The 25018-nt window shown below is 49.7% G+C and overlaps 2 protein-coding genes across 3 annotated transcripts in view; both read right to left on the reverse strand.

Moving 5' to 3' along the window:
• SF3A3 (splicing factor 3a subunit 3) overlaps positions 1–13786 on the reverse strand; it is a 26748-nt gene extending 12962 nt beyond the window's left edge. Inside the window, exons 1-12 of the mRNA XM_060023586.1 lie at positions 13599–13786; positions 13270–13317; positions 11914–11966; positions 11702–11807; positions 7838–7910; positions 7370–7461; positions 6242–6324; positions 5193–5331; positions 3846–3914; positions 3349–3416; positions 3084–3191; positions 1872–1945 (exon numbers count right to left, since the gene is read on the reverse strand). Coding sequence (XP_059879569.1) covers positions 1872–1945; positions 3084–3191; positions 3349–3416; positions 3846–3914; positions 5193–5331; positions 6242–6324; positions 7370–7461; positions 7838–7910; positions 11702–11807; positions 11914–11966; positions 13270–13317; positions 13599–13694 — 1009 coding nt within the window. The 5' untranslated portion in view covers positions 13695–13786. The remainder of the gene's footprint in view (positions 1–1871; positions 1946–3083; positions 3192–3348; positions 3417–3845; positions 3915–5192; positions 5332–6241; positions 6325–7369; positions 7462–7837; positions 7911–11701; positions 11808–11913; positions 11967–13269; positions 13318–13598) is intronic.
• Positions 13787–17566: 3780 nt separating this feature from the next.
• FHL3 (four and a half LIM domains 3) lies at positions 17567–25018 on the reverse strand. Of its 2 annotated transcripts, none has more exons than XM_060003938.1 (6): positions 24887–25018; positions 20055–20228; positions 19792–19966; positions 18759–18928; positions 18451–18637; positions 17567–18320 (listed from the first exon to the last, which is right to left on the reverse strand). In XM_060003938.1, exons 2-6 carry the CDS (start codon positions 20208–20210, stop codon positions 18166–18168), a joined length of 843 nt encoding a protein of 280 aa, XP_059859921.1. In that variant the 5' UTR covers positions 20211–20228; positions 24887–25018; the 3' UTR covers positions 17567–18165. The 2 variants fall into 2 exon arrangements, with proteins under 2 accessions (XP_059859921.1, XP_059859911.1); XM_060003928.1 differs by lacking the exon at positions 24887–25018 and adding an exon at positions 21958–22208.

Below are 25018 nucleotides of genomic sequence, written 5' to 3' on the forward strand. Positions count from 1 at the left end.
TTGTCGAACAAAGAGAAAGTCTTGTCTTCAAATCAGAATTCCTCATCAGCAGAGGAATAATTCTCCCCTGATCTTAAAGGAAAAAGTCAAAGGTTTTATAAAGCACTTGCCTAAGTTACTCGTCTGAGCCCACGAACTATCACAGAACAACAGAGAACAGTCTCTTCTCTTCTTTCTCTAAACTATCTCCTGAACTGGTCCTTCCTTCTCCTTCCCACTGTTATCGTCCTCACCAAGATGACAACCTTCTAACTTGCCCTGAGTCTCTCCTCATTCCAGTCCAGCTTCCACGTTGTTCCCAGATTTTTCTGCTCAAAAAAACCAATCTAATGGTACACTTTGCTTAAAGAACTTTTATTGGCTTTCTGCTGCTTAAAGGACAAGGTTCCAATTTCCAACATAACTTTTCAAATTTCTCTGACCACTCCCCCTCCCTTACAAGGCACACCCATATACACTGGTTTCCTCATTATTTCCTTTCATCGTATTTTACCTTCTTGCTTGCTGTTTCCTCTACCTGGAACATTTTTATCTCCCTCTTTCTACTTAGAACACTCAATCTCAAGGTATTACAGCATGTGTCACATTATACTGCAGTTATTTGTAGCCCTGAGCCGCAAAGTGGGCTTTTCGAGGGCAAGAGGCTGTGTCATATTCACTAATGTATCCAAAGATCTAGCATAATGTCTGGAAACCAACAGGTGCCAATAAATGGTGAAATAATGGTAAAAATAACATCAGTACATAACGAGAGCAACATCTAGAAACCATTTTTGGCTGGCAATGGCTGGAATTCCAAAGACAAGAGTGCCACCTCCTGGCAGGGAAAGCAAAATGCTCTCAAAGGAGGGAGAAGTAGTGGGCACACCTGTGTCAGGGGCACAAATCTGCCTCTCAGTCTTCTTCAGAGGACTGGCAACACAGACTGCTGCCCACCCTAGCACAGCGCAGGTTTACTGTGGAGAATATAAGCGCCCCCAGTATCCAATGTCTGGCTAGCCTCCTCTTATCAAAAGCAGTTGTAACAGAAGGAAACAAAAAGATGAACCTTAGTTTTATAAGCTATTACATAAGTGGTCCTCAAACAAGGGCACAATGAAAACGTCCATGGCAACTGACAGAGACACGCAGACAGCTATCTGAGCCAGAGCCACCTGCTCGCTCAAAGCACCATGTGAGCACTTGTAGAGGCAAAGGCTCAGAGTGGTTGAAAACTACACAAAGCAGACAACCAGAAAGGGTCCTCCGCAGGACTCCCAGAGACACTGACCACCTTCTCTGGATGAGTGGTGCCCTTTCCTCCACCTTCTCTTCCCTGAAAGAGTCATTTCCTCCCACTTGTCCCTTCTTTCTCTCCGAGATAAGCATCGTGGCCAGGTTAGGCCTTTTTCTACCCGCAACCCCCACTTCAGCTTCTTCTTGAAAGAATATTCAGAAAGGAGCAGCTCACAGCCAGCTCTGTACCGCTAACCTCCCGGCCCTAAGAAGTTTCACACAATCTTGTGAACACGTAAGGAATGCCTTTTCAGAATAAGTCACATCTGAAAAGCTACTCTTATCTGCCTTTTGGGTCACCCCTGGGTATACTCCAGAGCTCAGGCAAAGAATCTGGATACTAAGGGGAGTCTATTCTCTCTGCCTAGCCTCATGGGATTGGGCAACCTTGGGAATATCACCTAACAACAGACACCTAAGAACAGAACAGCACCTCAATAAAGGGCAAAGTACCCTGGGAGAACCCAATTTTCTGCTGAAGTAGTTTGATATGTATCTTTCCTCTTGCAATCCTAAAAAAAAAAAAATCCTACAAATTCATATTTCTCTTACTTCCCCATCTTGTAGCATTTACAGCCCTCAGCAGAGTCAGTTACTCACCCCAAGAATCTCTACATATTCGTAGATCTGGGCTTCTAGGAAAGCAATGTCTTTGTTCCTCTCAGTGTCTCTGAAAATAAGAAAGAAACTGTATCACTCAAGGGTTCTTTTACCCAATGCCCTGTTCCGTATATCTGGGAACATTTATTCCATGGGTGCATTAAAAATTACAAGCATGTGAGAAATACCACGTTGTGAAAGCAAATGCTCTGTTCAGCTCAGCACTCGCTGATAGAAGTACTGAGGTTATTTCTTAGAATGCATGGAAGCTTCCCCTTTGACCTCATTCTAGAAGGTGAAAGACATATCCAGGTATTTAAATTTCCATGATTATAACATACAAAGGAAATGTGGTACAGAAGAGCAAGCTCTGGAACCAGCAGACTTGGGCCCAAATCCTGACCTTGCTCCTTAGTAACTGTGAGATAACAGACACACTCCATAACTTTTCTAAGTCCTTATCTGCAAAAAATCAGGAAAACTTTTTGGGATTGTTTTGAGAATTAGGAAAACCACATATAAGAAACACCCTGTACAGGGCTTCCCTCGTGGCGCAGTGGTTAAGAATCCACCTGTCAACACGGGGACACGGGTTCGAGTCCTGGTTCAGGAAGATCCCACATGCTGCGGAGCAACTAAGCCCGTGCGCCACAACTACTGAGCCTGCGCTCTAGAGCCAGCGAGCCACACCTACTGAGCCCGCAGGCCTAGAGCCCGTGCTCCGCAACAAGAGAAGCCACCGCGATGAGAAGCCTGCGCACTGCAACGAAGAGTAGCCCCCGCTCACGGCAACTAGAGAAAGCCCGCGCGCAGCAACAAAGGCCCAACGCAGCCAAAAATAAATAAAAATAAAATAAACTTATTTAAAAAAAAAAAACCTGTACAAACTGTCATTAGTAAAAATGTACTTAGAAAAATAGTTTTGAACCTACTTAGTTTCTATAAGCTACAGAGGTAACAAAAGGTACCCAGGGCACAGTTTCAACTTTACAGACATCACCCACTCTCAGTCAGCTGAGTACAGACTGCCTTTGGTTTATAATAACAATGAGAGCACGCTCTGCCATTAGCAGAGAGAAAGAGCTGACTGGCTCTCGATGGGTCAATAGTGGTGATAAAACAGGCTTTAAAATTTCTGTTGTGGTAAGAATTCTGCATGGGAATAAAAACTTTAAAGTGTCAGCAGAGGTGCGGCCCCAGCCACTCACCGCTTGGTGCCCTTTGACTTGGGATTTTTGGCAAACAGAGAGGTGTCGAGTGACTCCAGGGACTTTCCTTTGGTGCTGAATAGCCTCTGGGCTCGCTCTTCTAGGGTCCTAAGGAGACACAAGGGGCAAAGGAATTCAGGACTAGTTTATAGGCCTGCTTATCTTTGCAGTGGGGGGGTGACAGAACAAGGGAATCAGAGCCACTTAGAAGATCGTGAAACACCCAGTAAATGAGACAGTTCTGATAGAAAAACCAGCCTCTTACCCGCCACACTTCAGGCCTAAAGCTAAGAGTGCAGATTTCAATCTGTCCAGACCCAGGGAGGCCAACTCCTGTATGAAAGAGACAAGTTACAATTTTATATAAATAGACTTGGAGAAACAACAAATGCTGAAACTTCATCTTTGCAGGCTGGGGTGTGGGTGTTCCTAAAGCTGTGGCAAGACCACACATTCCACAGCCAATCTCCTAGCAGTACGCCCCAACTCTCCAAAGAGGCCTTGGGGGGTTAAGTTCATACATAACCATACTGGTAGTGTTCCATTACCTCCACTACAGCTTAAGATGGTTAGAATTTTTAGTTTATAGTTTTCAAAGAAGTTGGATACACTTTTTATTCTTGTTATCTTTCTACATTCTTTGTAGATGCTTGGACCCAAGAACTGATGTCTTATAAGTTTATCACATTAAAAACAGGAGACTGAGTGATCCCTCTGAGGAGTGAACAGGCAAGACCAGCACAGTGGATAAAGAAAATATACCTCCCAGGAGGAGAATGCAGAGAGGTCAAGATGGGCTCCGGCATGGGTCAGGGCACTGCTTGTCTCTTTCTGGAAAGAACAATATGATGTTTATTAATACCCAGGTTTAGAATGAAGGCAAGGGAGTCATCTAAAGTACAGGCACACCTCAGAGACATTGCAGGTTTAGTTCTAGACCATCACAGTAAAACGAGTATCACAATAAAGCAAGTCACACGACTTTTTTAGCTTCCCAGTGCATATAAAAGCTATGTTTATACTATACTGTAGTCTATTAAGTACACAATAGCATTATGTCTAAAAAAACAATGTGCATGCCTTAGTTAAAAAATACTTTATTGTCGGGGCTTCCCTGGTGGCGCAGTGGTTGAGAGCCCACCTGCCAATGCAGGGGACGTGGGTTCGAGCCCTGGTCCGGGAAGATCCCACATGCCACGTAGCAGCTGGGTCGTGCACCACAGCTGCTGAGCCTGTGCTCTGGAGCCTGTGAGCCACAGTGCTGAGCCCACATGCCACAACTGTGGAAGCCCGCGTGCCTGGAGCCTGTGCTCCACAACAAGAGAGGCCACCGCAATAAGAAGCCCGCGCACCACAACGAAGAGTAGCCTCTGCTTGCTGCAACTAAAGAAAGCCTGCGAGCAGCAATGAAGACCCAGTGCAGCCAAAAATAAAATAAATAAAACAAATAAATTTATTAAAAAAAAACTTTATTGCTAAAAAATGCTAACCGCCACCTGAGGCTTCAGTGAGTTTTGGTAGTAACAAAAATCATGGATCACAGACCACCATAACAAAATGAAAAATGGCACTAATAGATTTGCCTGACACAGGGTTGCTGCAAACCCTCCATCTGTAAAAAAATGCACCATCTGAGAAGTGCAAGAAAGCAAAGTGCAGTAAGATGAGGTGTTCGTATCAGGTGCTGGTTGGCCCCTTATACACATGTATGAATGACAACCAAAAATGCCTACAAGAGCAGAGCAAAAAAAAAAAACAGATTGAAAAACTCTCCCAGAGATTTCAGGAAAACTCAAGTCTGTCCCCAGGAGTGAAAACATAAAGATTTCTAGCATATAATTATATCAGTTTTTGGTCAGTAGGAACCACAGAGCAGTAATGACATGGTTGGTGAAACTCCTGGGCCCAGCCAATGGCAAGTGGGCCCTGACAAATCTCTTTCAAAGTACACAGAGAAAACCCAGCATACTTGGCAGACAACATCTCATGGCCACAACTGATCTCAAGGGATCAGCACCTCATGCCCTAAAGCAGAGGCTCAAGATTACAGTAAAATAATTAGTTTACGTCCCTGGCATGTCCTCCACCCACACCCCCACTGGAGCTCACCGGCCATCCAGGAAAAGTACCATTCTCCCACTTCTTCTCAAACTCATTCTGAATTTTCCCAAAAAGTTCATTCTGATCTTGGAGAGGTTTCACTCTATCTGTGTAATCCTGAAGGTACTCAAGCAGCATCTCCAGATATCTACAGAGGAGTAAATAACACAGAGACAGCAAGGTTTCTATTTTTGATATACTGTTATGCCCTGTAAAACATACTTACAATTCCAGTGAAACTAGTTTTTTCAAGTAAAAATACTACTTTAAAAAATGAGCTTACAATTGGCTTTCTCCTAATATGTCTTTTTTTTTTTTAAACATTTATTTATTTGGTTGCATCAGGTCTTAGTTGCGGCAGGCAGTCTCCTTAGTTGTGGCTCGCTGGCTCCTTAGTTGCAGCTGGCAGGCTCCTTAGTTGCGGCATGCGTGCGGGATCTAGTTCCCGGATCAGGGATCGAACCCGGGCCCCCTGCTTTGGGAGCATGGAGTCTTAACCACTGCACCACCAGGGAAATCCCTCTCCTAATATGTCATCTTGATTCTGACCTTTCCTATCTTCTTTCATCCTCATGATACAATTCCAAATACTAAAGTCTTAACTCACATTAAAAGATTTTAGGTAAAAAGAAAATGAGAAAAAGAGAGGAAGGTAGAGTACAGATTACTACCCAGGGGAATAACAACACAAACAAAACTTAAATCTATACATCAGACCCAGGCACTTAACTTCAATCACAATCTGAGAAAGTCTAATTTTTTCCCATTCAACTCCAAAGACACAGAGCCACCTGGATGGGAGACTTCCTTCTACAATGAGACAACATTAAGAACAGTATGGGTCTAAGATCGCGGACGTGCCCATAGACACACATTCTTCCAGAGCCAGAGTATTATGGTTTTGAAACCATGTCATTCAAAATTCCTATCCTCCAATAAACCTGGAAGTCATTCATATATGCCTTTCATGCAACAAAATTCAAAACTGCCCTCAAACCTTCTCATTAAACAATCTTCTAGTTAAATCCAGTAGAGGCCTAGAAACTAGTAATGGCTACCTCTTATACTCTGCATTCTTCCTTTCTTTAGGAATGTCAAACAACTGGTCGAAGATTGACAGGTAAGTGATATAATCCAGCTTCTGGAAAGAGAAAAGAAATGACAAGAGATTCAGTTAGGTGTTTGCACCAAGTTGCAATATAATCTCCAATAAATGAGATTAACAAGGCCCAGCTCACTTTAGTCTTTCCCCCCCCCAATATTTAATTCCCGCACTGAGTGTTAATTCCACTGGACTGAGCAGAATATGATACACAATTAACTCTGTGAAATAAAGATCAAGTCAATAAACCATAAGCTAAAAGAAACATCTGTTGAACATTAGCATTGGGTTGGCCAAAAAGTTCATTCAGTTAGTGAATATGTTTTTCAATAAAGTTCTTCGTGAAAATGAAAAATGTCTTTTATATTTACTTAAAACCAAATGAACTTTTTGGCCTACCCAATACATACAGGGCACCTGTTTAAAGACTGACACCCACTACATCCTAAAATAAGGTCCCAGAAGGTGCCATTTGTTCCCTCATTCAATCACTTACTGAATACCTTTGGACCAAGTACATGGATACAGATGAGAACAAGACAGATGCAGGACTGTACTCAAGGAGCTTAAAGTTTAGTCACAACTTTTGAGACATGTCCTCACAACCCCAAGAGAAATTTCATCATGTATTTCCTTGTGACCCTGAGACTGTCACATTAAACTTCAGCTCTTATGGTAAGTTATTTTCTAATACCTTTTTAAAGCTATTAAATAGCCCTCCTGGCAGAGATTATGTTTTTGTATCTTTCATGTACCTACTACTCTGTGTGCCTAACACAGAAGCTTGATGTGTACTTGTGAGTTTAAAATTTTTTTTTATTTTTACAAAAGCAAAATAAGCTTGTTGTATTAATAAAACAAAATTTATTGATAAGTAAAATATGCTTATTGTATTGGCTGTAGAAACCTGACTTTCACTTTGAAAAGTGTTTCATTCCAAGAAAGCACATCACCTCTTTAATACTAACATAACGGTTCCAGAACACAAGGAAGACACTCTAATAGTTTCAGGTCTAGTAGTCCCAGCCCAGTGTCCTGACTCACCCCTAGAATCAGAGCCACCCTCCCCTCTCCTGGGTCTTACCTCAGAGGCCTTCAGGTTAATGTATTTGAGGTAACAGTCATGGAGATCAAGGTAACGACCATATCCCTCTTCATCTGTGAACTCCACCAAATCTGAAGGAATCAGACGTCAAGATTCAGATACTAAAGACCACTTTCTTGGACTTGGCTTTTCAAGTGGACTGCACTGTTTCATAATGCAGCCCTTCACCCAAATATCCTCCCTCTAGTCACAAAGTGAACAGACCTCGCTTTTCCAGGCGAGTGAATTTAAGCTGGGCTAGCACAAAATGACTATTTTGTCCAAGGCCGATTCAGGATGACAATCTAGTCCAGACTCTTCTCTAGTCTAGCAAAGAGGAAATCAGTAAGGGAACCTGGCTATAAATTTCTCTGGGGCCATTTTCTAGGGCTCTGAGGGCAAATCTGAACTCTGGTCATTAACCTGTACTTCTGCTACTGCTGGATAGAAACATTAAACGCTACTTACTTTGTGCCTCTTCACTTGGATTCTCTCGAGCCTTCAGGAGCTCCTCAAATTCCACTGACATTGGCACACAGATCTGATGGGAAAAAGAGGAGAAGCTCAGGTGGCTTTTTCAGCGTAGAAGCTGCAATATCACAGAATGGACTATATAGAAAGTTGGATTTCTAACACTATATTTGGCCTGATTTTTCATTAGGAGCTTTCTTCTGTTTTCTAATTACCTTGCTTTTTCCTTTTCCTTTTTGCATTGTTTAACTAAAAATTGCTGAAATAACACATGCTCACAAAAACTCAAATAACACAAAAAGACAAAATGAAAAAAAAAATCAAGGTTCAGGGCTTCCCTGGTGGCGCAGTGGTTAGGAATCCACCTGCCAATGCAAGAGACATGGGTTCGAGCCCTGGTCCGGGAAGATCCCACATGCTATGGAACAACTAAGCCCGTGCGCCACAACTACTGAGCCTGCGCTCTAGAGCCCGTGTGCCACAACTACTGAGCCCATACGCCACAACTTACTGAAGCCTGTGCACCTAGAGCCCAAGCTCCCAACAAGAGAAGCCACCACAATGAGAAGCCTGCACATCACAACGAAGAGTAGCCCCCGCTCGCCGCAACCAGAGTAAAGCCCACGTGCAGCAATGAAGACCCAACGCAGCCAAAAATAAAATAAAATAAGTAAATTTATATGTATATTAAAAAAAATCAAGGTTCCCTTGGACTTCCCTGGTGGCATAGTGGATAAGACTCCGTGCTCCCAATGCAGGGGGCCTGGGTTCAATCCCTGGTCAGGGAACTAGATCCCACATGTGTGCCGCAACTAAGAGTTCGCATGCCTCAACTAAGGAGTCTGTGTGTCGCAACTAAGGAGCCCACATGACGCAACTAAGACACCTGGTGCAACCAAATAAATAAATATTAAAAAAAAAAGGTTCCCCTTTAATAATTCTCCTGGGAATAGCTAACCACTGTCAACAGACCTTTTTCATTTTTTAAATTTTTTATAAATTTATTCATTTATTTAATTTTTGGCTGCATTTGGTCTTTGCTGCTGCATGTGGGTTTTCTCTAGCCGCTGAGAGCAGGGGCTACTGTGTTGCGGTGTGCGGGCTTCTCACTGCGGTGGCTTCTCTTGTTGCAGAGCACAGGCTCTAGGCGCATGGGCTTCAGTAGTTGTGGCACACAGGCTTCAGTAGTTGTGGCTCACAGGCTTCAGCAGTTGTGGCTCACGGGCTCTAGAGCGCACGCTCGGTAGTTGTGGCACAGGGGCTTAGCTGCTCCGCGGCATGTGGGATCTCCCCGGACCAGGGCTCGAACCCGTGTCCCCTGCATTGGCAAGTGGTTCTTAACCACTGCGGCACCAGGGAAACCCAACAGACTTTTAAATGTCAGCCATTCCCAAACTCTGCTGCACATTAGAATCACCTGGGAGAGTGCTAAAAAATCCTAATGCACTTGATACCAAATTTAATCAGAAGTGGTGGGGAGGGCTTCCCTGGTGGCGCAGTGGTTGAGAGTCCACCTGCCGATGCAGGGGACGCGGGTTCGTGCCCCGGTCCGGGAAGATCCCACATGCCGCGGAGCGGCTGGGCCCGTGAGCCATGGCCGCTGAGCCTGCGCGTCCGGAGCCTGTGCTCCGCAACGGGAGAGGCCCGCGTACCGCAAAAAAAAAAAAAAAAGAAGTGGTGGGGAGGTATCAGTACTTTTTAAACACTTCCAGATTCAAATGCACAGCAAAATTTGGAAACCACTGCTCTAGGTATTTAAATATATATATTTGTGCAAGTACATACAGGCAAGTGCAAGATTATTATTTTGTTTCTTACATAATTAGACTTATTTTTTTTTCCCTTAGTATATCTTAGGCATTCTTCCAATCATTTATTTAACCATTTATTCCTCATCACCTTTCTATCTGGGCTGGGATAAGGTTAACACACCAGAATGGTACTTGTGCCTTCTCTCTCGGTTACCAAAAGACTTAATACTCTACCTTCCAAAGGGGATGAGGAGACATAGGTAGGTGTGTGAGTCCATTCATGTACCTCCACTTAACTTCAATAAATAGCCTCTACTGTCCGGTATTTTCAGTCTCTTCATTTTTCCATCTGCTCCTTGAAGTATGTATGCCTTCCCTATTTTCCTTGTGATCCTCCTGCTTCTCCTCTCCTTTTTTCTGCCAGTCTTTCAAATGCATACTAAACACTCCACACTACTGTAACCTCATTATCTATTTGTGCCTCTGTGACCAGATTGCCACTCCCACTTTTTCAACAGAGTAGCAACCCTGGCAGTTATCAATCAACAACAGCTGAGGGGCTTCCCTGGTGGTGCAGTGGTTAAGAATCTGCCTGCCAATGCAGGGGACACGGGTTCGAGCCCTGGTCTGGGAAGATCCCACATGCCGCGGAGCGGCTAAGCCCGTGAGCCACAACTACTGTCTAGAGCCCACGTGCCACAACGACTGGGGCCCGCGCACCTAGAGCTCATGCTCTGCAGCAAGAGAGGCCACCCCAATGAGAGGCCGGCACACCGCAAGGAGGAGTAGCCCCCACTCGCCGCAGCTAGAGAGACCCCACGCACAGCAAAGAAGACCCAACACAGCCAAAAATAAATAAATAAAAATAAATTTAAAAGACCTATGCAGTAAAAAAACAAACAAACAAACAAACAAAAACAACAGCTGATCCCAGTAACTTCCTTTGTGAAACTCGTTGGCTGAGATTCAGTAAGACATTACCTGGAGCTGCCATTTGACCTGTGATGGATGGTTTCCCAGGCTCCTTTTCAGTTAAGTACCTTATTAAGAGTGTGCCCCAAGGCACACAGAAGCGGACAGTCTCCCTTCACACTGTCTCTCCCTCCCAGAACTCTATGATCCATGGCTTCAACCATCAAGTACATGTGGTAATTCTCAAGCCCCAGTCACCTAATTTCAACTGCTCATGGGACACTTCTACCTACATATAATATCACCTGAATATCTACATACATAAAAATTCATTTCCACTACAAGTGGCTTACCTCTTTCTTCCTTATTTCTATCAAGGGAACAACTTTTTAGTTACACAGTCATAAAAGCTCAGAGTAATCACTGACCTATCTCTCTCCACTTCTCCTACAGCCATGCCTCGCTGCCCCTTCCCCCAGAATTCCTTTGGTCAGCTGTGTATGATGCTTAATGGATTCTTCAATAACTGAGATGGAATCCCTGCTCCTTATCATTTTACAATATAGTGGGGCAGACGTTCATTGTCATAAAATATGACAGAATCATAAAGATAGGAAAGATTAATTGGGGGAGTAAAGTAGACTAGGAAGGAATTTTCATGAAAGAGTAGGCCTCTGGACTGAATCATGAAGGTGTAATGATCACTGGAAGCGAGTAAAGCCTTTCTGTGTTAGTTGGATCCTCTAGGTAGCAGATTTTAAGACAGAGTTAGGAGCGCAAGTGGTTTATTGGGTGGGTATTATCCATTAAAGATAAAAAGGAGAGAGGAGGATTGGGCAGGGAGAGCCCAGACCATGATGAAGATAGGACAAAATCTGGACCAACCCAATGAGGAACTCTGGAGCAAAGATTACTCACTAGAAGAGTCTCACAATGGGCAGAAATAACCAGGCCACGGTACCCACACTGTGCTCAGTCACTGGTTGGGGGCTGCCCAGGAAGAGAATGGCCTTAGCTTAAAGCTGAGGGAGATCCTGAAAGCACTGGAGTTGCAGGATGTCACCTAACTTCGCTGCTTGCAGCTAACTGGCGAGTTCTTTTTTGAAGGGACACCTGAGTGGCAACCTCCACTTTCCTTACACCTTTCCTTTGTATGCTCTTTGGACAGGTTTGGAGAAAATACTTTCTGAGGTCATACCTCATTTGGGTGCTTCCGGTGGAATTCCTTTATTTGTTTGAGTCTATTATAGAATTCAGCAAATTCATTGGGTCCTGAAATGGCATTGAGCTCCTCCTTTCGTAACCTGCAATTTCAGAAAAAAAACCAGAGAACACGGAACACAAACTTAGTCCTTTAACCATGGCTCCTCAAAAGCAATAATTCCTGGATTGGCTGTGACTGTCACTTACCCATCCTTATCATCATACAAATCCCTCAGGTTCCCACTGACTTCCATATACCTCTGAAAGGCAAACACAAACCCATCAGGATGAAGCAATCTGTACAACTTAGACCCAAGCAACCAACAAAGGCTCTCTTGTCAAAGCCCAGGGAAACCTCAAGAGATATGGTGTTAAAAGTTCTTGTTCTTTCTGGTACCTTTAACAGACAGCACTGGTTCCTAGTTACTTTTTAAAACAGGTCATTTTGAAGATTAAGTGATGTGATTTGAGGGGTGGCAGAAAGTTCGTATATTTAACTTTCCCTAGAAGTGTCATAAAAGAGAGCCATTGTCACCCTTTGGTAAACAGCAGTTCCCACCTAAGACACTCAAAGATAAAAGGGCGGTCCAAGATGATTTTCACTACTTCAAAAGGCTTGACTGAGGAGTACACAGACTAAATAAAACATCACACAGTTTCTTTTGGATTCGAACTCAGGATGGTATGAGTACGTAGTCCCTTCTCCAAAACTTTTGGGACCAGATTTGTTTCAGAATTTGGAATTTTTAAGTTCAGGAAGGTACTGCATGCAATATCCCTAGTGGAATCTGGAACACATGTTAATAGTTCTGCAGTGAAACTTACACATTACTTATTAAATGTGATAAAGACCATAAAAAGCCTCCCATCTGTTCAGATCAAGTCAGATTTTTGCCACTAAACAATTACCAGAACAAACAAATAAAAAATCTTTTGTTTTCAGAGCATTTCAGATTTGAGAATTTAGATAAGGGATTAGGGGCTTGTAATATTAATTATCTCCCCCAAATTAGAAACTCTGTGATTAGGTCTTTTATTCTTTTCTAAACAGATTTCAAACATGCAAGAGTAGAGAGCATGGTATAACGAACCTCCATTTACCTACCACTTAGCTTTAACATAAAAACGTATCAGTATGTTGACTTTAATTACTTTTCTAAAAGTAAGAAATTGAACTATTATTAGGAAAATGCAGTGTGGTAGGCAAAAAGTACTTCAAATGCTTCAATACAGTGTTCTGGGAGGAAAACAGTAATACACAGCATTCTCTTTTGGGGAGAAGGGAGAGTACCTTCTAAGCCCGAATGGTTGACTCCTGGTAACTACTCATTGCACGTCCATGGGATACAGAATGCTCTAAGGGGCATCTTTCCAAGTAATTAAGAATGAATAAGAGTTCCCCATTCACAGAAGCGAGCAAGGGTGGTTAAGCACCCTTTGGCAGGCATACGAACCCTCGACTGGCCAACCCGGTTACCTTCGTCCAGGGCTCCAGGTGACCCCCCCCGCCCCCTTCTTCCAGCCCATCGCGACCCAAAGAGAAGTGGACAGCGGGGCACTCACATCTTGCATGGCCCTTGTGCGGTGGTCAGAATTGATCTGGTCCCGGAGCTGAAGAAAGGCAAACGGTGACACAAGACACCGTTAGTCGGAGTTCTGGAGTTGGAAAGGCCGCCCAAGGGCGGAGCTTATCCGCTCAGGTCTTAGTGGCCCAAGCAGAGAGGCCTCTGGGCGCTGGGCCCGGGGGAAGGTTGCCTAGGCCAGAGCTCGGGTAGGGAGCCCCGGGAAGGGGCGGGCGCGGGGCAGGTCTGAGGACCGAAGAAAACTCTCAGAGGTTGAACCCGGGCATGGGGCCCAGCCTCAGGGGTAGCCCCTGCCCAGGCCCCACTCACCGTGGACTTCTTAGTGAGCATCTCTTTAGCCATGACGTCCATGAGCCGTTCTTTCTCCTCGTGATAGCGCCGCTGCTGCTCCAGAATTGTCTCCATCTTCCTTCCTCCGCCGCCGCCTCAAATCAAGCTAGAACACCGACACCGCCGGAAACAACTCCTGCTGCCTTGCGCGCCCGCGTCCCTAAGCGGCGCGTCCGGCGTCACCTAAGTTCCGCGGCTGCCGGAAGTTCTTCGGGGACTCGAGGAAAAGTGAGCACCGCAGGAGACCCAGTCAGTGCTATGGAGACGGCTGCAGTGCCCCTGCTGGCCGGGGGTGTGTGGCGCGATGCCGAACGATTTACAGGTGCCTCTAGGGGGCATACAGAAATCCACCAGCCTGGCAGTAAGGAATCTGACCTGGCTTCCTCGGCCGCTTGGCCGGGCGGGTAGGGACCTGGACTGAGTAGTTGAAGAGCATGGATGAGAGCTGGGGAACCGGAACTTGTGTCTCCGGCTCTCAGTGTGACCTGTGACAACGTTTTTTCCTTCTCGAGACATCGGTGTCCTTGTCAGTAAAATGGGGATGATAGCGGGTTTCTTTTCTTCTTCCCTCCTTCCCTCCTTCCCTCTCTCTTTTTCTTTTTTTTTTTTTTTTCTTTTTCTTTTTTGATACATGGAAACAACCTAATTGTCTATCAGCAGGGGACTGGTTAAATAAAATATGGTACATTCAAGCAGTAAAATGCTATACAGCTATAAAAAAATGAAGCAAGTCTATATGTCCACTTCTAGGTGGAGAAATGAAAACGTATGTCCATGTGTTCAGACATTCATAGCACCATTATTCATTATCAAGAAAAACAGGGCGTAACCCCCAAAAGCCATTAACTGGTAAATGTACAAACCAAATGTGGTGTATCCATACGATGGAATGTTATTCAGCAATAAAGGAATGTTACAGTATGGATGAACCATGAAAACATCATGCTAAGTGAAAGAAGCCAGACACAAAGAACGACATTAGTGTCTGTCGGGATGGCAAATCTATAGAGACAGGAAGTAGATGAGCGGTTGCCTGCTGCTGAAGGTGAGACCGGAAGTAACTGCAAAAGACGCAAGAAATCTTTTGGAGGTGATAGATATGTTCTAAAATTGGATTGTGGTGATAGTGGCACAAATCTATTAAATTTGCTGAAATTAATTGAACCGTACACTCAAATTGGGTGAATTTTATGGTATGTAACTCATACCTCTATAAAACTGTTTAAAAAATCTGTATGAACTCAAATGGAAATATGGCCACACAGAGTGAAAAAAGCTAGAGGCACAACAGTGTATATAAAAATAAATACACAAAGAGATTATTTCTGGAAGGATATCCAAGTAACAGTAAACCATTGTTGTTTATGAGGAGACAGACTGGAAGATCTGGTATGGTAGGGACGTTTTTCTTTGTATATGTCCAAAGTACAGCATGAAAAATTTTTCATAACATATACATGCATTACTTTTTTAATTTAAAAACTTTTCATTTAAAACTAAAAATGAAAATACATATTTGCACATGCCTGCTTAACAAAAAAGAACTAGGAGGTTATAATCTAACAAGGAGGGCTTCTCTGGTGGCGCAGTGGTTGAGAGTCCGCCTGCCGATGCAGGGGACATGGGTTCATGCCCCGGTCCGGGAAGATCCCACATGCCGGGAGTGGCTGGGCCCCTGAGCCATGGCAGCTGAGCCTGCGCGTCCGGAGCCTGTGCTCCGCAGTGGGAGAGGCCACAACAGTGAGAGGCCCGCGTACCGCAAAAAAACAAAAAAACAAGGGGTTATTAGTGATTTACCTTCCCTTTTTGGAATTCTCCAACTTTTCTACAATAAGCATGAATTGCTTTTTGTTTTTTAAAGTTTGAAAAATAACAGAGATAATGACTTTTGTCCTGCCTGCTCATGGGGTGCTGTGAGGGTCATGTTTATGTCTAAAAATTTAAGCAAGACCTCAACCTTAGGGAGAGGACCCCTGGACACAACTCCTCCCCAGAAGTTTTTCCTGCACCTCTAGGAAAGAGGTAAGAAATTTCTTTTCTGGATTGCAGAGACAGCGCGTGTATCTTTTGGGGGGTAGGGTGGGTGGTGGGTAAAGGTTTGGGATCTACTGTATTTCATCGAATATGAGACAATGTTAAAGCCACCATTATTTTACGGTCGACTAAGAAAGAAAGAACAAAAATTGTTAACTAAACTATGTCACACTTGATTAGACGCTGCGTCTGGGTTTCTGAGATGTTAAATCTGAAAGATGTTTATCCTGAAATCAATGACACATTGTTGTACTTGCACATCCCTTTCCTCTTTGGCAGGTGGACCACCTAAGCACCATTCACCTGATGCCTTCCTTCCCCGAAAACCTTCTCCTTCCCCATTCTTTCAAACCAGTCACCAAGTCCTGTCTTTTCCATTCCTGCTGCCACCTGTCTCATTATCTCTCACCTGAACCACTGCACTAGCCTCCTAGTCAGTCTGCTCATCTTACCCCTCCAATCCATTATTCACGCTGCAGCGGAGTGATCATCTCACACCCCTGCTTAAACATTTCCACGGGCTGCTTTACCCGCAGGGTGAGGTCTGTTTGACTTGGCATTCGGCGTTTCATGACCTGGCCGCTGCCTGACGTTTTAGTCTCTTGGCACTTCCTCCGAATGAAATTACTTGCTGCTTCCCCAAAGCACACCATACGTTTTTTCAGGCCTCCAGACCTTTGCACTAGCTGTTTTCTATGCTTGGACTACTCTTCCTCAGCAGGTATTTATTGAACACGTAGTAAGTGCCTGAAGCTGAGAGTGGAGGGGTGAGCAAGGCAGGCGTGAGCCCAATCCTCAGAGGCTGGTGGAAGAAAGAGACAAAAAATGTCGACATACAATCATCAATTATAAGCACACATGGTGGGCATTCGTAAAGGTTTGTAGAAAATGTCAACCGCGGCTTCAGAAAGTTTAGGATTCGAATTGGGCCGGGGAGGCAGTGTGGATCCACCTATGTGACTTTGGGGAACTAACGAGTGGAGTCTCCACCTCCGTGAAATGGAAAAACGCCCGCCCCATAGGATTTCTGGGAGGATTTCTTTTGAGATACATATAATCACGCGGTTCTGCCGGACCGGAGGGCCCCTCCCGCAAAGGGCGCCGAGGGTCCGCCCGCCCCGCGCGCGGGCCCCCACCCGGGAAGGCCGCTGGCGGTACGTGAGCGCCTCAGCCTGCGCCGCAGCCAGCGCGCACGAGTCGGGCTCCGACGGTCTGGACCGCGGAGCCCAGACCGCAGGCCGCCAAGAGAGCAGGGGCAGGGGCGTCGGACGCCGGGAGAGGGGAGCAGCGCTCCGCCCCATCTCCCCATTTTGGGGGATAGCCCCCCTCGCTCATTCCCGCCCCCGCCCTTGAATCACGGGGAGGCGGGGCCATGACCCATTCATGCCGGGAATCGGATCCAGATGTTCCTGTGGCGCGTGCAGCTGCATCCTTGCCTTTTTTGGCAAAAAACGTGCGGCCGCGAGCGGATCCCGGGCCGCCTCCGCTAATCCTCGGGAAGAGGGGGAAGGGGGGCTGAGGGTCTGGGCCCAGATTGGGGATCCGCACCCGGTGCTCGGCGGGGTTTGGGGAGGGATGGTAAGGGAGGGGGGCGATTTGTACCCGACGGAGAACCCAACGCCGTCGGCCCGCCCTGCTTCTGTCCGGAACCTCCCCCAAACCCCTCCCTTCCCCACTCGGAGGAAAAAGCCCTTTGCCAGCAGGGGGGAAGCCAGCTAAGCCTGAGAGGGACAGTAGCGGCCGCGGGGATCCCCTTTCTCGGGAGAGATTTCCCACCCCGCCTGGCAGCTTCCTCCTCTGCCCTGCATGGAGGAGGTCGAGGTCGGGAAGAGCCTCCGAGTCCCGTGGTGTGCGAAGGAATCCTCCCTGCCCCTCCACCCCCAGACAAACACACAGAGGCCTTCGCTTCCTCATACTGCTTTATTGCAGAATCTGAAAGGGGGGTGAGCCAAACCCACCCCTCTGCCCATCTCTGGGCAGAATGGAGCTGAAATGAAATGAAACGAGAAAACACTCGACAGCAAGGGCTGGGCAAAACCCTGTACCCTAGGACCCCCTAACCAGTGAACCCCTGATGTGCTGCCCAGACAGCCCCATCCCTGGGAATAGCGGTGGGATGGGGGTGGGGAGTGTCAAGCCTGAGTACAGTCCACTTCGGAGGACTTCTCAGGCACCCATAGGAGACCTAAAGTCTTCAGGGGAGAAGTCTAGATTGAAGGGGGCTGGGGTCCCAGAGCTCTGATTTAGGGGAAGCCGGACCATAGGGAGAGGACTGAGTTCTGGCGCTCAGGCTTGGGGAGGGGATTTGAATGGTGGAGGCTCCGTAAGAGCCCAAGTTTGGGGGCCCTGGGTCAAGAAGTACCAGATTGGGGATGTTGGAGTGGGGAGGCTGAATCCTGGAGCCCAGGGGTAGCCCCAGTTTGGGGAGGGGCTGGGTCCCAGAGGTGGTTTGGAAAAGGAGCCTTAGTCCTGGAGCCCTGGTTTGGGAGGGCCTGGGCCCAGGAGCCCTGGCTCAGGGCCCCGCCTGGCTGCAGCCCTGGCACAGCACTTGGTCTCCGTCCGGCACGAAGCCCTGGCCCACCAGGGAGGTGGAGCATCGGGCGCAGGAGAAGCAGCTGTGGTGCCAGTGGCGGTCTTCAAAGGACACATACTTGCCTTCACCGAGTCCTGGAGGGAGGCTGGAGGTTAGCTCTGTGATCTGGAGGGTGGGCAGTCCTGTCCCTCGGCCTCACCCAGTACCAGGTCCCATTCCCTTGCCTACACTCTACCCACTCTGTCCTTTGACCCTTTGTCCCACCTGTGATGGGGCGCTTGCAGCTGCTGCACTTGGGTGCAAAGAGTTCTCCAAAACAGGCCACACAGTAGGGATCGTCATCTCGGGAGGTGAACTGCTGCCCTGCCAGGGGCGTCTGGCAGCCGGTGCAGACCAGGCATTCCCGATGCCAGGGCTGGTCACGGTATGTCACGCCACCCTGCGTCAGTGTCTGTGGGGCGGCGTCTGTCAGCAGGGGGAGTGGGGATTCCGACCCCACGACAGAGCCTTGCTCACCCCACCCCTGTGTGCAGTGGAGCTTGGCACCCCCGCCCCGCCGGCCCAGCCCCCACCTTGCTGCAGCGGGCGCAGCGAGGAGCAAACTTGTTCTCATAGCAGGGCACGCAGTAGTGAGCACCCTTGTCGGGCACAAAGGAACGGGAGCCCAGCGGCTGCTCACAGCTGCTGCACAGGAAGCAGTGCTCATGCCACGTCTGGCCTCCGTACTCCAGCTTCCGGGATCCTGTGGGGAACAGGGGTCCCACTCAGAGGCTGAGTCCCGAGCTCCTGAGTGCCACCCTCTGCCACCCCCCGAGGAGGGTCCCCGCTGCTTCCACAGGCTACAGGGTGGTGTCCATGCATTTGCAGCAGGATCCCCACCGCATCTATTGCACATGCTAACCACCTCCCCCCAACACTGGATATGCTGGCTAAGCACATGCTAGGCCCCCATAAACTAGACCTGAGGGTTTGGCATAGGTGAAGTCCCCACATGTACCAGAATATGACGATCTCAGCATACGCCAGGCCTCCAGGTCACAGGCACGATGACTCAGTATATGCTAAGCGCTTATATACCAGATGTGATAGTGTGAGCACACACACAAAGACCCCATATACGAGGCAAGCAAGTCCCTGCCCACACGGAGTTCTGCCCCGGACGTGATAGATTCAGAACATAATAAGCCCCGGCATATCCTAGTCATGCCAATCTCCACGTGTTCTAAATCCTCACATTCTATTAGCCATGCAGGTTGCCATACGTGTTAAGCGCTTTATTTATATGTCTTTGCACACACCAAGCCCCAATGCAACAAACACTGACAGTCTCAGCACACTCGTAGCTCCTATGTGTGCCAAACATGCTAAGCCCCCAGGTGTGTATCATGCGTTGTCAGTCCCTGTGCGTGCTAAGCTCCCAAGAGCAAATAAGCACGACAGATACCGCACACAGTAAATTTCCAGGAACGTGCTGCGTGTGCAGGTCTTTACCAAGCCTCCATGTTGTATCAGACAGGCATGCCAGTCCCTTACAAGAACCCTACACAGATGCCAGGCATGCCAGTCCCACGCACAACGAGCCCCTGGGAGCCCCCGGGAACGTACCGGGCATGACGGTCTCCCCGCAGGCGGAGCACTGTGAGGAGAAGGCACTGCAGTAGCAGTCGTTACAGAGCAGCTCGCTGTCCTGGCAGGTGAAGGGCTCGTCGGCCAGGGAGCGCTGGCAGCGGCAGCAGCGGAAGCAACCCTCGTGGAAGTGGCGGTCTTCGTAGAACAGCTCCTGTGTGGAGCACAGCAGGGGCACTGGCACCTTCGCCCCCTCCTGCCAGCCTCCACCCACTCTCTGCCCTTTGTGGTCCAGTCCTTACCCTCGAGTCGTGCCCGATAAGCTGCTGGCACTCGGCGCACGTGTTGGCGAAGGTGTTGTCATAGCAGGGCACACAGTAGGGTCCGTTGTCCGTCTGGATGTATTTGCGCCCGTACAGGGACTCGCTGCATTTTGCACAGTCAAAGGCCTCGCTCATGGTGGCTGTGAGTGAGCCCTGTTAGGGACACAAGGTGGGGCAGGGGTCACCCAGAGGGGCTGTGGCTTAGCCCACTGCATTTAAAAAAAAGCAAGAACTAGGCATAGGAAATGCCAGGTCAGAGCAGGTGGTGATGGGGAATGGGTGTTTCTGGGAACACAAAGAGTCCTGCATGTTTATTTCTGTATTTAACGTTGGGGATGAGAGGGGGTCAGGAAAAAAACCAGGAAGCAGAAGTTCTTTTCTTATCTTGGCCCTGGCAGAACTGGGGGGAGGGGGCTTTTCCTGGGTCAATGACTCATTTCCTGCCCCTGCATTTAGCCTGAGTTTAGCTTCCACTGTCCCTACTGGCCCCAAGGGGGTAAGAGCAAGGACACGGAGCCACCCCACCCTGTCCCATATGAACAGCACTCTCACCCTCTCCTGACTCCCAGGAAGGGACCCTAGGAGTATACCCAGAGCTCTGGAGTGGGAAGCTTAGGGATGAGAATGGGGCTGTTTGCACTCCACCCCCCAAACCCCAGCCAGGAAACAGCGGAATGTAAGAAGGATGCTGGGCCAGTGAATGGTGGAGGTGGAGGAGGCTGATGGGAGAAATCACATTGGGCCTCCCCTCCCAGGAGAATCCAGCAACAAGGACTTCAGAGGCTCAGCCTAGGTTTAAGCAGGAAGGAAATCCTGCAGGCTGGACACAGCCAAGCTTCCCCAGCTGGACCCTCTGCCCTCACCCCCTCCACCTCCCGTTGGGTCTCTGGTCACACCAGCCTGGGCAGCCTTGGCCTGCAACACCTGCAGCAGCTGTGGCAGCACAGATGGCCAGATGTCAGGTTTTGCCAGCCAACAGGGGAGGAAAAAAGGGAAATGAGATGCTTGGGGACTGAGAGGGGAACTGGAGGTTATGCAGTGTGCCTCCTGCTGTCTCCTGCCGGTCATCACTCCTGGCAGCGACTGGCAAAGCCCCAGAATCTTTCCATCCCCTGGGTCATTATTTCCCTCTCCCTGCCTCTGGGAGAGACAGCCTCTCCCCAGCTTTTTGAAGGGTTTGGGGCCGGGGAGTGAAGGGTGAGAGAGTGGGAGCCACTGAAGACATTTCCTCTCCAATCAGGCCTCCCTACGGTGGGCAGTCAGGAAAGGGGGAGCCCTGAGCGCTGTTGCTGCAGACACCCAGCCCCCCACCAAACCTCAGACACTTTCCATTTTCTCAGGAACAAAGCATGTTTGTGGGATGAGGTCATCCACACAGCTGCCTCTGCAGCAGGAGCTTGGGGAGTAGGGAGGGTGAGGAAGTGGGGTTCCCAGTCCCTTCTGCTGCCCCTGATTCCAGTCTCTAGCCCCAAATTCAGAGCTCCCCACCCCCAGTCTCCTCCATCATGAAGCCTGCTCTCTGAGGACTGGGATCCCGGGGTGGGTGGAGAGGAACCACTTGGACCCTAGGAAGGGGATGTTCTCACAGCTGCAGATGGGCCCCAGGAGTACAAAGGAACCCACCAACACACTCCTCCACATTAGACCCCAGTAACTGGCAGTCCCCAGAGCCTGGCCTGGCTCACGCTGAAGGCGAAGCCCTCCTTTTCTCAGCCCCCCCCCCCCCGCAGGAAATTCTAGCCAACAAGCGTGGCTCTGGTTTGGAGTTCAGACTCCAGGCGCCAGCAGACGCCCCAAGCCTAGGGGGCCTGGCTCTTCTGAAGGGGTGGCTCATGAACCCACAGCTGCCCTTCTGTACGATGGGAGGACACTCAGTTCATACCCCAGGCCAGGGCATGAGGCCGCCAGGAGTCGGGGTCTTCAGAGCCGGGACTTCTGGGCTGGGGGCTATGCTGGAGGGTGGAGGGTATCCCTCCACCTCAGTCCGCTCCTCGCCATTCAGGCCTGGGTTTCCTCTGGCGCAACATCTGAGGGTTGCCTGGGCTGTGAGCCACTGGGCAGCGGGGGCCACACAGGTGGAGTGTGGCCATGCATCCATCCATGAGTGACCTGGGCCCTTCCTTCCTTCCTGGCTTGGCCCCCAACAGCTCTGTCATCTTCCCAGGTCCAGACTAGCCCTAGGCCTGCCTACTGGGAGGCAGTCACCACTCTGAGACAGGGGCACCCCAAATAGGGTATGGGCGTGGCTTCTGTTTCTTTCCCAGAATCCCCTAGTCTGTCCAGCTGGGCTCTGGTGAGGACAGAGTGAAGGGCACTATCAAGGCCCACCTGTCTCTGCCTTTTGTCTGCCCCTCCCCCCTCCCCCTTTCCCTGGCAGGACTGGGGGACTGAAGGGAGCCAGTCCTGTATTCCTTCACGGCTGGTAGGGGGGTCGGGGGGAGAGCGCTCAATCTGCCAGATGGCTCTCGGCCGCTGCCCCCAACACACACACCTGCCTACACCTGACCCACACACACATCTGACCCCTCCCCGTGAACCTCCTGCAGCTCAAAATGGCTGGATAATGGCCGTGGCATGTGCTGTGTAGAGGCTTGAGCTGTGAAATATAAACCTGGGTGATCTTGGGCAAGTCACTTAAGCTCCCTGAGCCTGCTTCCCCACCTACTACTACCTCCTACCTCCTAGGGTTGTTGCCAGGCTTAAATGTGATGATACTTGGAAAGCACCTGGGAGATACTAAGTAGTCAGTAAATGGTAGCTCTTAGTGTTTTATTATTAGCCCCTCACTCATACGGGGGTCAGTCAACAGTTTCTCAGCCAGGCCTGGGTCAGGGGGCTGGCCTGGGACTTGACCTTGACATTCTCAGCGGGGGCCCAGGGAGAGAACAAAAAGGGAACCCCCTAGTTCTGCTGGGGAAGCTGAAGAGGCCCAGGCCGTGGGGCTCACTGAGACCAGTGGAGCCAGTCTGACTCCAGTGAGCATAACTCTGAAACCCCCAACACAGGTACACAGGTGTACACACCTGCATGCTGCTTTGCCTCTCATAAAGCGCTTTCCCACCCACCCACCATCTATCAGATCGCACAAAGGGCAGGCGGGATAGGGTATCATCCTCATTTTACAGCTGAGCACAGAGGCCAGGGACAGGGCAGGGGCATGCCCAAAGTCACTCAGGTATCAGAGAGCTCAGGTCCCTTGCCTCCCAGCCTGGAGCCCTTTCCTGTTTCCCCAGAAATGGTGGTGGACGGGGTGGTCAGCGTTTAAGAGCAGCGGGACAGGAGATGCTGGATGATATCACTAGTACAAGAGCCTGGCTCTTCTCCCCAGCTGCCAGCCCTGTGACTGGAAGACACCCAGAAGTCTTTCCAAGTACCCATGCCAACCGCTCAACCCCTTCGCCCCCCTCCACCCCCCCCCCCCCCCCCCCCCCCGTCCAGGAGGACCCTGGCCAGGTCCCACAGCTGTGACTCAGGATCAGAACAGACCCCTCCCCCAGCTTCCAGGAGTTGACAGGGGACTTGAGGGGAGAAATCAAACTCCCCCCACCCTCACCCCTGCTACTAGGCATCCACCCCAAACTCTCCACTCTCTTCCCCGCCCCCGCCATGGGGCCTGGGAGTCAGAGCGGTTTGGGAGAAGGGGGTGGGAAGCAGGATCCAGCAGCTGCTCTGGGGACAGAAGAGGAAGAGTTCATTCACCCCGGGTCCCCCAGGGCTGAAGCAGCGCGTCCAAGATTTGAGTTTAAAAATAAGCTGGGGCTGTCTCGGAGAGTGCGTAGGGCTCCTTCGAGTCTTACTGTCTCATGTCTCAGGTCCTCTGCCTCACGGGGGCTCAGTTGGCCCAGTGTTTCTGTTTCCCCACATCCTCCCTTCCCAATCTTTCAGGCCTGAGTCCCGCGGGGTCTGTCTTGAAAACTGTCACTGCCCCTCCATGACATCTGTCTCTTGGCGTCTAGCTCTGCTCCACTCAGCACGTCTGTGTCTGTACACTTCAGCAGCTGTCTGTATGTTTCCGTGTCTCTGGGTCTCTGACTGGCTATCTCCCCACGGCAGCCTCTGTGGATTTCTACCACTGTCTGCCCAAGTCTTGGCACCTCAAGGGTCTCTAAAGGGTGGAATGTCTTGGTCCCTACCCACCGCCCTTCTCTATCTCTTAGCATCTCTGTATGCCTGAGCGTGTCTGTCTCCAGTCTCTGGATGTCTTTCTAGGCCTCTCAGAGGCTGGTTTACCACAAGGTTAATGAAGCTTAAGCTTCGGGGCCCCTCATTTGCCCAGAACCCTCCAAGGCCCTGGAGAGGGCTGACAGCACGTCTGGGGTCACGGCATGCTTCTTCCTAAAATGCTCCGCTCCACAAAACCTGGGTCGGACCCTACGCCTCGGGTCTGCCTCCCGGTGACTCTACGCCCAAGTCTCTGTCCCTGTTTCGGGTATCTCCGCAGCCTCCTTGTCTAAGCTCGCCGCTCCTGTCTTGTCTCGGTCTCTTGCTCCACCGGGCGTTCTGGAAGCCGGTTTCTCGAACCCTCCCGGTCTCTCTCGACTCTCGCTTTTCCACTTCAAACTTGGCCCCCTGCCCCACCTAACTGGCGTTGCAGCGCCCGGAGCGGTACGGTTCCGGGGGCGACCCCCGGGGCTCGGCGCCCGCGCGCCACCGCCTCCTAGCGTGTTCCCTGCGCCCGCGACCGGACCCAGGCGGGGACAGGGGGCGGGGGCCGCGGCTGCCCTTAACCCCCGGCTGGCCGCCTCTCCTTTCCCGCCAGAGGGCGGGGGCCGGCAGCCGGGATGGGGAGCCGGGCTCGGCGGGGAGCTCACCTCGAGGCAGGCGGCGAGAGCGGGGCGCGGCGCTCGCGTGGGGCGGGGGGTGGCGGGCAGCCGGGGCCGCGTCCCTCGGCGCCTCCTACCTGCGGGCCGGGCCGAGCGGGACCGAGCTAGCTGCCGGCGAGG

Source organism: Delphinus delphis, chromosome 1 (assembly GCF_949987515.2).
Source record: "Delphinus delphis chromosome 1, mDelDel1.2, whole genome shotgun sequence".
NCBI classification, from domain to species: domain Eukaryota; kingdom Metazoa; phylum Chordata; class Mammalia; order Artiodactyla; family Delphinidae; genus Delphinus; species Delphinus delphis.